Raw genomic sequence first — 13,450 nt, 5'->3', positions numbered from 1 at the left:
ATCTCCTGGTAAGTCTCTTCTAACTGAAATTCCTTTGAAAATTTTAATTGATTGAGGAACTAGAGAGTGAATGTTATCAGGGGTGGGTCTGTTGTACCAGGATGCCCTCCCCGGGGTGGTGGAGAGTGTGGGGTGGGGTTGTGTGTGTTTGTGCCTATAATTCAAACATTTCTCAGAATCCTTATTCCCTTTCATACTTAAATCACTTTTTCGCTCAAATTTAAAATGTGCTTCTTAAAACCTATTTTCAAATTATTTCACAAATATTATTTTCATCATAAAATTTGTATAATAAAATATTAAATTAGAGAGTGATTTATGCATATTTTTTTAATGTCTTTATTATTTTTTTTATTGAATGTCATGCATGTTTGTATATATTAGTTGTTTATAGTAGTGTTTTATAGTTGATTATTTTCTTTGTCTCTTCAAATTACCCAAGTTATATTTAAAATAATAATTAAAATTTTGGATATATATTTTCATGAAAAAAAGACAAATGAGATTTTGACAAAGTACCCATGTTATATTCAAAATAACAAATAATATTTTGGATATACTAAATTACCTAAGTCTCGAAATAAAAATATCATTGAACATTTTAAAATATATCAAATTGAAAAATTGTGTTATATTGAAGAACTTTAAGAATATTATTATAATTTGCCTTTATATTTAAATAATCGATATTCAGATATTCAGATTTTTAGATAGAACATTCTGACTTGATATTTTAATTAGTACACAAAGAAAGTATTAATCTTTAATCTGAATAATTGAGTTTTGATTTTTATAATTAGATTTACAATTATACAACTTAACGTTTGTCTGTTTTTCTGATAATGTAACTCTAAATATTTTTTGTAGATATTGGATTTGAGTGAATTTTCTTTTTTATTCTTTTCACATGAAGATATTTTTCTAATTAAGTAAGAAAGTATTTTGTGTTATTGTATTTTTTCCTTTCATTTTCTTGATATTTTATTATTTTCTTAAGATTTGATGGCTTTCTTAAAATTTTTCCTAATTAATTAATGAACAATAACAAAGTCGAAAGACCCTCCCTTGATGAAAGTTTTGGGTATGCCCATGAGTTTACCAAAAACAAGTTATTATTATATTTATGACATTAACATGATAATAATATCATTTCACCTCTCTCATTAATACAAACCACCTACTAGCATTCCTATATCTAAAAGAAATTTTTAAGCGGGTTTGGGAGAGCCGTCGTTGCACCCTCACCTACTCACTGATTAGATGACAAAACCTGTATGCGTCTGCATAGAGCCTTATAAACAAAGTGGTAATCAATTCCAACCATTTGGGGTCTAATATTTTGGAGATTTCAATATTAGAAATGGTAGATTAAGAGTTTTTGTTTTTCTTAGGGAAGTTTGCATTGATGGTATGTTGTATTTTGCAGGCAATGCCAAAATCCTTTTCACCAGAGTTCATTTAACAGGTTATACATTGATTTAACAGGTTTTTATTTCTGTTTGCCCTGTTTTTTGGTGGCAGTGTATTAATGATTCCTTTCTTGATTGCAGCAATAGTAGCCATTGCAATTGGCATGTTGATCTTCCTAGCTATCTGCTTCAGGAACAAATTTTCTTCAAATAATTGCTTGGTCCTCTGGAAAAACAAAACTGAGGATTGCCGAAACATTGAGGCATTTTTAAGGAACCATGAATCCCTTGCACCTAAAAGATATAGTTATTCAGATATTAAGAAAATGACCAACTCATTCAAGCATAAACTAGGCCAAGGAGGCTATGGAGGCGTTTATAAAGGCCACTTGCTTGATGGTCATAATGTGGCAGTGAAGGTCTTGATTGAATCCAAAAGTAATGGTGAAGAATTTATTAATGAGGTTGCCAGCATCAGTAGGACTTCTCATGTTAACATAGTCACTCTTTTAGGTTTTTGTTTTGAGGGTCGAAAAAGAGCTCTCATCTATAAGTTCATGTCCAATGGATCTCTCGAGAAGTTCATATTTGAAAACAATCAATCCAAGACAGATCATAAGTTAATGTGGGAAGCATTGTACAAAATTGCAATTGGCATAGCTCGAGGGTTGGAATATCTACATCATGGCTGCAATACACAAATTTTGCACTTTGACATAAAGCCTCATAACATTCTTTTAGATGAAGATTTTTGTCCCAAGATATCTGATTTTGGACTTGCTAAAATTTGCTCAAAGAAAAAAAGTATTGTATCAATGACAATTGCACGAGGGACTATTGGTTATATTGCTCCAGAAGTATTTTGTAGGAACTTTGGAATAGTCTCTCACAAGTCAGATGTTTATAGTTATGGAATGATGGTTTTAGACATGACTGGAGGAAGAATAAATAACAATGTTAGAGTCGAAAATAGCAGTGAAATGTATTTTCCACATTGGATTTACCAACGTCTTGAGGCAGATGAAGAACTTGGATTAGAAGGCATGACAAATGAATGTGTTAAGAAGATGGTAATAGTGAGCTTGTGGTGCATCCAGACTAATCCCTCTGACAGACCAACAATTAGTAGAGTGGTGGAAATGTTGGAAGGAAGCCTTGAGTCCTTGCAAATCCCACCAAATCCTTTCTTTACTTCCCCAGAACCACCTGCAAGAGATTCTACAACTTCAGTTGCATTCTAGCCTTGTAATTCAATGATGTTTGTATTGTATCCATTTTGAGAAATTATGTTACACTGTTAATAAAAGTCGCAATTGCGATGTTGAGAAAGCTCTAGTAAAATTGGTAATTTAATTATGCTCACAATATAGAACGAAAAGCTTTATCCAGCAGGTGTAATCATTCACTTTGTAATACCTTACTTTAAATATCCTACTTCGAAACAAATTATTACTAAAATCTAATATGTATGTTTGAAATTCTCAATTTCGAATTAAATAATATCTAATCTCATTTTGTAAAAATAATTCGTATAAGATTTATTTGTTTCAAACCACAGCAGCCAAAAGTCCAAGTCAAGCTCAAAAGGTGTAAAATGAGGCAAAAATATTTCCTTCCTTTTTAAAATCTTTAGTAAAACAAATGCCGAATACATGTTATGTAGTGTATGATGTTTCATGTTTTTAATCATTTCAACTAGCCAACGATCATTGGATGGAGAGGAATTTTTACTATATTTGGACCATAATTTTATGACCTGTTTAAAGGGCCAATGCATGGTTTTATAGAAAATGGCAGACATAAACATGTTACACATGCCTTCTATAATCTTGTACTAACTGTAATTCATATTACTCACTTCCTTCTGGCAGCAACAAAACCTGTGACAATCCTGGATTCCAACTCTAAGGCAATCGCCAAGGACAATGCCTAGTCAACTTATCCAAAGCCGTTTACACTGTCCACCAAATTTTCTTTATCTTCTTTAATTCTTCCCGTAAATTAATAGAGAATCCCGGGGGGGTGGGGGCCATTATTAAATTAAATGAAGAATTAAAAAAGATCACATGTCCCATGCACAAGTAAAGTTAATTGGCAAAGCATTTACCTTAATATCATTAAATTATTTGTCCAAGTAAAGTTAATTTGACCTTCACTTGTTTGATGTCTGATATATATTTTTATGAAATTAGTAATATATAAACTTTATTATATATCACTAAATTTTTGTCTTAAACAATGTGCATCCATATTTAAATGTGCCAACTAATTAAGCTCTGCAAAGCTATAGCAGCAGCAGTCCTCTAATTAACTTTAGTACATAAATTCACTTAAAAATCTTCCTTGGGAAGTTAGATCTGGAAAAAATTCATGTAAGGGATAAAAGAGAAAAATAAAATAAAATATTAATAAATAAGAAGTTGACGGAAAGTCAATATTGACACCCCTTCTAGGGGCATTCCAATTATTCAAGTTGATTTTCCTCAATTCAACTATTGACTAAAAGAAAAGAAATATTAATAAATAAGAAATGTGGTATATTACATAGAATAAAAATGCTTCTAACCAAATAATACATTAACGCAAAATCTTTTTTGATAATGAGCAAATTTTAATGTTTTATTAGTTTTTGTTAATTTTTGGAATCTAAAAAATGGTATATTAATTACCAAACAATTTTTAACACAAAACCTTGAAAGAAACGTTAGAAGAAGATGAAGACCGAGATAAAGAGAAAAACCCAAAACGAAGTATTGTTTGTTCATATAAGCTAGTCTTCAACAGTCTTGAGTCTCATCCATATTACATAGCTTGACAAGGCACTACCATGCCACACAACTTCGTTTCATTTTAGTTTTTCTTATTTAATATTATAATTAATTTGAACGTGAGAGTATTATAATCCAATATTGGGATGAAGAGAAACCCTAAAAGCTGCTTCTATAGTCTGCAGTCCAATTCCCTAAAATTAAAAAAAAAAAAAATGTAAAATAAAGGGCTGTTAAAGGCCCAATTCTTTAAATCCACAAATGCAAGCCCACTTCTCTAATCCCAGACATACTTTCAACTTTGTGAAGTAAACCAAAAATTTGAATGAATTATATAAGGAAATGAAAATAATATTAGTGATTAAATTTGTAAACCAGTTCTCGAAATTGTGCTCAGTCTGAACGTTCATTAGTTTTCTTCTTCCAGAAGGCAATCAGTGTCGATGTCAGCTTTTTCTTGAAGCAAAGAGTTAGAATTATGGTCAGCATTGCAATTATAATCGCTGCTATTTGGTGATCCAATCAAATAAGTTGATTTTAAATTGAAATTCTAGCTTAATAGTTAGGATTAAGATCAATTTAATTGTATATTTAATAATACTATTTATCTTATTAATAATAAAATATAAATAACCCTACGATAGATACTGTTTTTTGGTTTGAATGAACTCAAATTTCAACTAGACATCAATCCAAGCTAAGGCTGGATCAAATCCGCCTTGATGACAGCAGTACCTCCTAGAGCAACTTTTCCATGTAAGGCCTTTTCCATTTTTAGCTTGTACAACATTTATATCGAGTTTCGTATCTTATGATCCATCCGGGCAAATAGTTGAATTGGTCCGCGGCCCATGAGGGTAAGTCTTTTCCTGGATTTAACTTCCAAGTTTAAATCCAATTTTCAAAGAAACAAGAAAAGAAGATAACAGTGGTTGTTGAACAGTTGTTGGACTGGCTTATGAAGCTTTTTTCTATAATCTTTCCCTTATCTCTGTCTGCATGTTCGAAGAAAAAAAATTATTATTATTTTTTTTGGTCTCCTAATCATTATATTCAATGTTAATAAACGTAGTATTAAAATTTTTTTCACTTGCAAATCCACTAGCTAGTTAATTCAATAATAGTAAACGTGGGTTTGAGTTATTTACTTTTCTTCTCATATTGTATTATTAGCACAATTTATTAGATAAAGATAAAATTATCATTTTATTATTAAATTTTAAAATTTTATATTATTTTTTTATGAATTTAAAAAATTAATAATTTTTTTAACATTAAATTTTGAAAAATCTATTTTTCCCCTTTAATCCCTAAACCCTTAGGTTTCCAAATCTATAATAGTTCCTCTGACAACAATAGCAACAATCGTAGCTCTTCTATTTTCTTCCATTCTCTTTCTGCTACATTTGACAATGTCCGATGATAAGTGCCCAAACAACGACCGATGAAGAAATGAGACAATCGAAGATGAAGAAGAAGTTTGAATCAGTGATGGATGATGAGAATCCATCGTGTTTTCCATCGATTCAGTTTTAGAGGAAGAAGAATTGCACAACGAAAGGTTCCCAGTGTCGATTCAATGGAAAACGCGACGGATCTACACAAAATGGTTGCAACTTCTTCATCTTCAAGTTGTTAGCGTCAGGGCATCTTTGCTTGTCATCAGACGTTGTTAGCAATGACAGTTGGAGAAGGGAGGAAAATGGAAGAGTTAGTGGCAATCATCAACATCATCACCAGAGAGGATAGTAAACTTTAAGGATTTGGGGGGAGGGAGGAGGAAATACTTTTCAAAGTTGAGACTAAAGTAAAATATGAGTTTTCAAAATCTAGAGGAGAATAAGATAAAATTAAATATTTTTTAATATTATATATAAAATAATGATTTTATCTTTAGTTTTAATAAAAAATTTTAACAATTATTAACTGATAATAAATATTTAAAATTTTAAAATCTCATAAATTTGTATCTGTCTTTGCATTACTGTTTGGTTGGAAAATAGTCCTTTTGACTTATTTTTTCATGTCTGTCAATTGATTACCATGTGGAGACTTTGGATGGCATTACTCTCTTTATCCAAAGATGAGCGGTTTCTCTTTAATTTTCCCTGCTTCTTTGCACTTCCAATAAAAACCTCATAAAATTGTTTTAATTAATTTTATCACAGCTATCATCAAATCTATTTTATATAATGCAAATTCAAACCATAAATAATTTGAAAAAGGAACGGAATTTAGAGAATCGAAATACACGATGATATATGAAATCATACATGATCGGCCAATCAATACAATAGTTTAGCAACAATCACAAGGCATATTAATTGAAACCAGTCTTGTCCTTTTGGATAAATTGATTGTGTTAATTAATATTTTTAAAACAAAATCAGATATTGACTTACTAAAAAAGGTTGTACGGTCTATTCGATGACCAGATTGATTGATTGATTAATTATTTAAAAATAATATTTAAATTTTTATATAATTTAATTATTTAATATTAAAGTAACCTTAATTTGATGATATATATATATATATATATATTTAAATGTGATAAATAATGTCTTGGATTTAAATTTTTATAATAAATTTTTTATATTAATTAAGTTAAACTTGATTTTATATCTAGTTTAATCAAATAGTTTGAATAATTTAGTTTAATTTAATTTAGTTTAATTATAAAAATGATATTCAGATGAATTAAAGTTAGTTTACCAACCGTTGATAATTTAACTAATTGAATCAATCACTGTGACCTAGTTTTTAAAACCATAGATTTAATATTTAATTTAAAAAATAGCAACTCTTTGGACAAATTTCTTTGTTTTCTATATCATTCCCTTGTAAAATTGCTTACGCTCTGTCAAATCTTTTACATTAATAATCACTGACAACTTTCTTGTATTGCCCTTGCACTCCAAACCTCTTTTTGACACTATTCTGAATTTTAAATTTGTCTTACTTGACGGCAACTCATAGATGCTAAATTGTATAAATTACTTGGTGAAAGGACAGCAGCAGATAATGGGAAGCCTGAAACGGAGAAGAATAAAAAGGAGAAGCCTGCAAAAGTAGTGTCAAGTTCACATACATGCTTTATTTATTTTGTAGGAACAAACTTTTTCTTTTAGAAAAGTCCTGTTGTGTTATTGCACCCTGTAGGATAAACCAACTGCAGATGAGGCTCCAGCACAGCCGACTGAGGAAGAGATTAATCCGTATTTGATATTCCCTCAACCAGTAGATAATATCCAGGTGAATTTGGTTAACTGCTTTCTGCCTTAGTATATACAATTCATAGGGTTTCTTGTGTCTCTTCATATAAATATATATATACATATATCTTCCTTATGGTTGTTAATGTTAGGTTATTGTTAACCTTGGTACTTGAGTGGAACAACTAGGTCTAGATCTGTGTTTTTGATGCATAAACAGTGATCGAAGATATAAGAGCACAATTTCCATTCCTTGGTCTGTTGGTACTGACAGTAAAAATATTGTGAACTGATTATCGGATCAGTTGTAACTGCAAAGACTCACAAGCACTGTTTTCTTGTTATGGGGTTCTTTTGAGTATTTTGTATCTCTGTGGATGTATTGAGTAATTATTTACATCCTTTTTCTCTTTGGACTTTGATCCTCTTATGGTTGAAAGTTCTGGTTAGAAATTGTTGGATGTGTATGTTAATGTATCTGCTCATCCACTCTTCTGGGTTCTGGTTCATTATTACTGAGCTAATAGGCTCACAAGAATCGAAGGCCTATTGAAATTGCGTGTTCTGAGAAATTTATACTTTTCCAAAGATAAAAAAAGAAAAAATGAGTGCTCTTCTTGTCCTCTCATATAAATCAAGATTCAGATATGAATAAAGTAGATAACTGAGTGCTTTTCTTTCTCCTTTTAGATAAACTTTAGTTTCTTTTTTTTTTTTTTTGGCTTTATCTTGCACTTTCTCGTGTGCTATTTGAGATCTCCGTCAGTTTACTATCTTTTTCAATTAGTTCTGTTCCTAATAGTTTGTGTTTTGTTGATTATGTTAAGTGACACTTTACATTTCCTTAAATTGAAATTTGTTTGATGTAGCTGTGTACACTTGAATTTGAGACACGTTCCGCTTCATATCACTGGTTGTTACATGCGTTGGGTCTTTACCAACCTTATGTGTGGGAGTATTCTTGACGAAATGTTTCGAACATTGCAATGTCTAAGCGCGAGGTGAGCAAAATTATCTGGCAATTTTTAGTAGGAAGCATAAAATTGTCATTTCATTGCCTTTTCTTAATGAATCCAACACTCTTTCTGTGGTGTTGTGTTGTTGCAGTCAAATTTCTTGGTGACAAACAAGTATGTTGATGGTTGGAAGCCAGTACACGGTGTTGGGGTATGAGTTCAAACTCAATCAATGCTTCTGTTTGAGGAATTGGAATTACTAGAAGGTTTAGCTTTATATACTTGGTTCGACATTGATGCATAAGAGATTGTTTTTTAATTCTGTTTAGTTTTCCTTACCATTTGTCAATCATGTGATACAGTGATTGCAGTCTGATTCGTTTGGACCGGTTGGAGTATCATATAAGAGAAGAACTAAACAAAACAGCACCTTGCAAATTGGTTGTGCTAAATCCTCTCAAGGTCTGCATCTTTGACTTGTCTGTAATTTTTCTCTGGGAATAGTCTTGTTCCTCTCTGCAACTAATCTTTAATTTTTCTCAGGTGGTGATTACCAACCTAGAATCTGGCTCAATCATGCACCTTGATGCCAAGAGATGGCTTGATGCTCAAACAGATGATGCATCTGCTTTCTAGAAGGTGAGAATTAGAGATCACTCAGCAATGACTTAAGAGAGTAAAAGTGATTATAAATTCCGCACAAGTTGCAGGGATTACTTTATATTTTTTCAGCTTTGGCTTTGAGTTCATATGTTATTTTAGTCTGATGGCAAAATAATTTTCTAATTGATGTTTCCCAAAAGCATTTCTTTGTTCATCCAAACTTGGGTAGTATAACATTTGGTTGAATTTTGGTAATTTGCAAAAATTGGAATTTTTTTTCATTTGCTTTCCATTTAAGGTTTGACAAGGAATGATGTAAGCTTGCTAGAAAAATTATTTATTGAGTTTGGATTGTGTATAAATTTGGTTTTGCTTTAAGTTGGGTTTTAGGTTTGGATTGATTGGATTAGGGTTTTAAATGGATTCCAGAGCCTTTATACGACACCGTAATAATTCTTTACTACCAATTCATATTATCAAGCTAGCATCACTGAATTACTTAGTCTTTACCTGGAACTACTCTCCAAGTATAAATCCGATTTTCGAAGAAATCCTTCAAAAAAAAAAAAAAACAGGGGTTGTTGAACAGTTGAACAGTTGTTGAAGACTGGCTTACATGAAGCTTCTTTCTGAGTTCTTTCGCTTGTCTCTGTCTGCATTTTCTAAGTAAAAGAATAAATTTTTCTGTCTCCTAGTCATTATATTCAATGCCAATAAACGTTGTATCAATAAATTGTCTGACTTGCAAATCCATGGATAAGAATTATGAAGTAACGGCGCCATTGTTTTGCTTTTCTTTCAAGCCACCACAGCCGCATTTAGACAGACAGATGGCACCTGGACTACTAATTTGGAAAGAGTATATATTCTTCTATCAATTATGATGATGAGTGATGACGATGCAAACTAACCATTTAATTTAATAATAATAAATGTGGGTCGGGTCAATTTCTTATTCATTAATATTTTTACTTTTCTTCTCATATTTTAATATTGTTCATATATTCTAGAATTGGAACAACTAATTAAATTTTAAGTAAAAAATTGTTGCTAAAATCTGATCTACTAAGAAAACTCTTTTTGCTTGGACTCACCCTCTCTTCACATGAAGATTCCTAAAGTGAATTTACGAACATCCGGATTCACATGGTTAAAGACAAAAATTTAATGATATATAGTAAAGTTTATATATTATTAATTCACAAAAATATATATCATGCAAATTATTTTTATTTTAATTTCAGACACTGACAACATCAGATTGGTAAAGGTCACTTGCCTCACCAAATCAACTTATTTGACATTTTGAGTTTGTCTTTGGTTCTGCATTTTATTACTTCCCCGTGTTAATTGTACACGACGAATACGGGGAAATTAAACGCACGCGACGAATTTCTGACTCCAAGTTGGTGGCCTTGTATATTTTCCTTAACAAACGGCCTGTCTGTAAGGGCACTCCCCCCCGCATAAACCTGTTTTAATATTATATTACCATTACCAGAGGCCGGCCTCACTTATTTTTTTTTCGTCTCCTATTTATTATATTTGAAGTCAACAAAGCTGATATCAATATTTTTTTTAAAGGGGAATTATCAAAAATGGGCAAAATATCCCCTCACAAAGTAAAAATATCCAAAATCACTATTTTAAAATAAAAATATTCAAATCTATTATTCTTAAGCAAAAATACCTATGACTTTTTTTAAAATATCAAAATTACCCTTCTCTTTATTTATATAAACCTCCTCACTCACTAGAAGGGGTTAAATGAAATTTTATTAAAATTAGAGGGTATTATGATATTAAATATTATAAAAACATTATAAATTTCTCAATGAAATTTTAGGAATAGATAATTGAGGGGTCAAAAAAATTTATAAAAAATTTGAGGGGCATTTTGATAAATTGACTTGTATTTATCAGATTTCCGAAGAATTTTTTTATTGTTGCCATTCTAGGGTTTTTTAACTTTTAAAATTCGAATTTTAGTTCCGTGTTTTCGAATTTCACCGTTTTACGAGATATCGACTCGTATTTTTTAAATTTTTGAAGAATTTTTTGATTGTTGCGATTCTAGGGTATTTCAACTTTTAGAATTCGAATTTCAGTTACGTTTTTTCAAATTTCACCATTTTACGATAGATCAACTCGTATTTTTCAGATTTCTGAAGAATTTTTTGATTGTTGCCATTTTAGGGTTTTTCAACTTTTAGAATTCAAATTTCAGTTTCGTTTTTTCGAATTTTATAGTTTTATGATAGATCGACTCGTATTTTTCAGATTTTCGAAGAATTTTTCGATTGTTGCCATTCTAGGGTTTTTCAACTTTTAGAATTCAAATTTCAATTTTGTTTTTTCGAATTTTACCGTTTTACAATAGATCGACTCGTATTTTTCAGATTTCTGAAGAATTTTTTTATTGTTACCATTTTAGGGTTTTTCAACTTTTAGAATTCAAATTTCAGTTTTGTTTTTTCGAATTTTACCGTTTTACGATAGATCGACTCATATTTTTTAGATTTTCGAAGCATTTTTCGATTGTTGCCATTCTAGGGTTTTTTAACTTTTAGAATTCAAATTTCAATTCTGTTTTTTCGAATTTCACCGTTTTACGATAGATTGACTCGTATTTTTCAGATTTCTGAAGAATTTTTCGATTGTTGTCATTCTAGGGTTTTTCTACTTTTAAAATTCAAATTTCAGTTATGTTTTTTCTCAACTTTTAGAATTCAAATTTCAGTTTCGTTTTTTTGAATTTTACCATTTTACGATATATCGACTCGTATTTTTTAGATTTCTGTAGAATTTTTTGATTATTGTCATTCTAGGGTATTTCAACTTTTAGAATTCGAATTTCAGTTTCGTTTTTTCAAATTTTACCGTTTTACGATATATCGACTCGTATTTTTTAGATTTTCAGAGAATTTTTTTATTATTGCTATTCTAGGGTATTTCAACTTTTAGAATTCGAATTTTACCGTTTTACGATACATCACTCAAATCACATATAGAATGAAATCAAATACATATCTATATATAATGATAGATAAAGTACATCGAACACATACACACATACAATAAATATATACATACGAACATATAAAGAACGATAAACAAACAACAAGATAACTAAATATACATCCGTGAGCTACTCGATACAGTGAAAATATAACTGTGACGCTAAACGTCGACGCATAGAGGTAGACGACTCTCGGGGAAAATCGTAGCTCCGTGAAAATGTCAAACACTAAAAAAAATGTAACATAAACACCCCACAGTCACCGGAGCCCAATCCCTGTTGAGGGACATCCGTCACTCGATACAAAACAAGGGAATCACGTCGTGGAGTCCTCCAAGAAGCTATCCAAAAACTCGTCGCGTCTAATAACGCGAGAATGAATATCATATATGGTCGCATGCGCTGCTCAAGAGACCCCATATTCTCTGAATATGATACCTCCAATCGAGACAACCCTAGATCGATAATGTATCAATGTCGGTTCCCTATATGCATGAAAAGGACAAAATGGTAAATAATATTTTATATAAAATATAATATCAACAATAATTTTTATACCTCTAGTGGATGATCTAAAACAATAGGAGATCCAATCGGTTGCCTTTCATGACGAAGACCCTATACAAATATATAAAATGAATTAATCGATAACAAAACAGTAATAAAAATATAGTTGTTAGAATGTAATTATAGTTGTTAGAATAATAATATTCTGAACATTTTTGATAAGTAATAAACCATGTGAAGAACATACAACAAGGCTATCTTGACAGCGTCAATATCCTCATCCCCCTATGACCTCGACAAGAAAACACGCTCTATATCGTGATATTGTACCTTCGAAAAACCTCAAAAGTACGTATCCCTGATCCTATGTTCGGTCTGCCCAGAAGTGTCTAGACTCATCGGGGATACGCAGCTCATCATCAACCCGTTTTTTTGCAAGAATTATCCTGCACAAATTTTAAAAATTCATTAGACATTCAAAAACACAAATATGTAAACAAATGTATTTGTGGAAAAAACATAAAAAGAAGAAAAATACGAAATAATAAAAAAAGAAATGAAAAAACTTAACAAATAAGATTGTTCGAATTCTACACATTGAAATACTTTAAAATGTCAATAATCAAAAAATTTATTGAAATCTAGAAAATAGGAGTCGATATAGCCAAAAACAGTGAAATACGGAAAAACTATAATGAAATGTGATTTCTATAAGTTGAAATACCATAGAATATTAACAATCGAAAAATTGACTGAAAATAAGAAAATATGAGTTGATATATCTTGAAATGATGAAAATCGAAAAAACGGAACTGAAATTCGAATTCTAAAAGTTGAAAAACCCTAGAATGATAACAATAAAAAAATCCTTCAAAAATCTGAAAAATACGAGTCGATATATCATAAAATGATAAAATTCAAAAAAACGAAACTAAAATTCGAATTCTAAAAGTTGAAAAATCCTAGAATGACA

The 13,450-nt window shown here is 30.6% G+C and overlaps 1 protein-coding gene and 1 long non-coding RNA gene across 2 annotated transcripts; both read left to right on the top strand.

The window, feature by feature from the left end:
* The first annotated feature begins 1,720 nt into the window (after window positions 1-1,720).
* On the top strand, window positions 1,721-2,650 carry LOC123213591 (PR5-like receptor kinase). Its single transcript, XM_044633066.1, has one exon. It carries the CDS (start codon window positions 1,736-1,738, stop codon window positions 2,648-2,650), a length of 915 nt encoding a protein of 304 aa, XP_044489001.1. The 5' UTR covers window positions 1,721-1,735.
* A 6,010-nt stretch (window positions 2,651-8,660) lies between these two features.
* Window positions 8,661-9,134, top strand: LOC123214192. Its single transcript, XR_006501821.1, has 2 exons — window positions 8,661-8,810; window positions 8,892-9,134. It is a non-coding gene; the product is annotated as an uncharacterized LOC123214192 (long non-coding RNA).
* The last annotated feature ends 4,316 nt before the right edge of the window (window positions 9,135-13,450 follow it).

This window comes from Mangifera indica, chromosome 4 (genome assembly GCF_011075055.1).
Source record: "Mangifera indica cultivar Alphonso chromosome 4, CATAS_Mindica_2.1, whole genome shotgun sequence".
NCBI lineage: Eukaryota > Viridiplantae > Streptophyta > Magnoliopsida > Sapindales > Anacardiaceae > Mangifera > Mangifera indica.
This window is presented reverse-complemented; position numbering and strand designations above follow the sequence as displayed.

Excerpts from the sequence above, each read along its gene's own strand:
- LOC123213591 (XM_044633066.1), top strand. The coding sequence starts at position 1,736 with ATGACCAACTCATTCAAGCATAAACTAGGCCAAGGAGGCTATGGAGGC.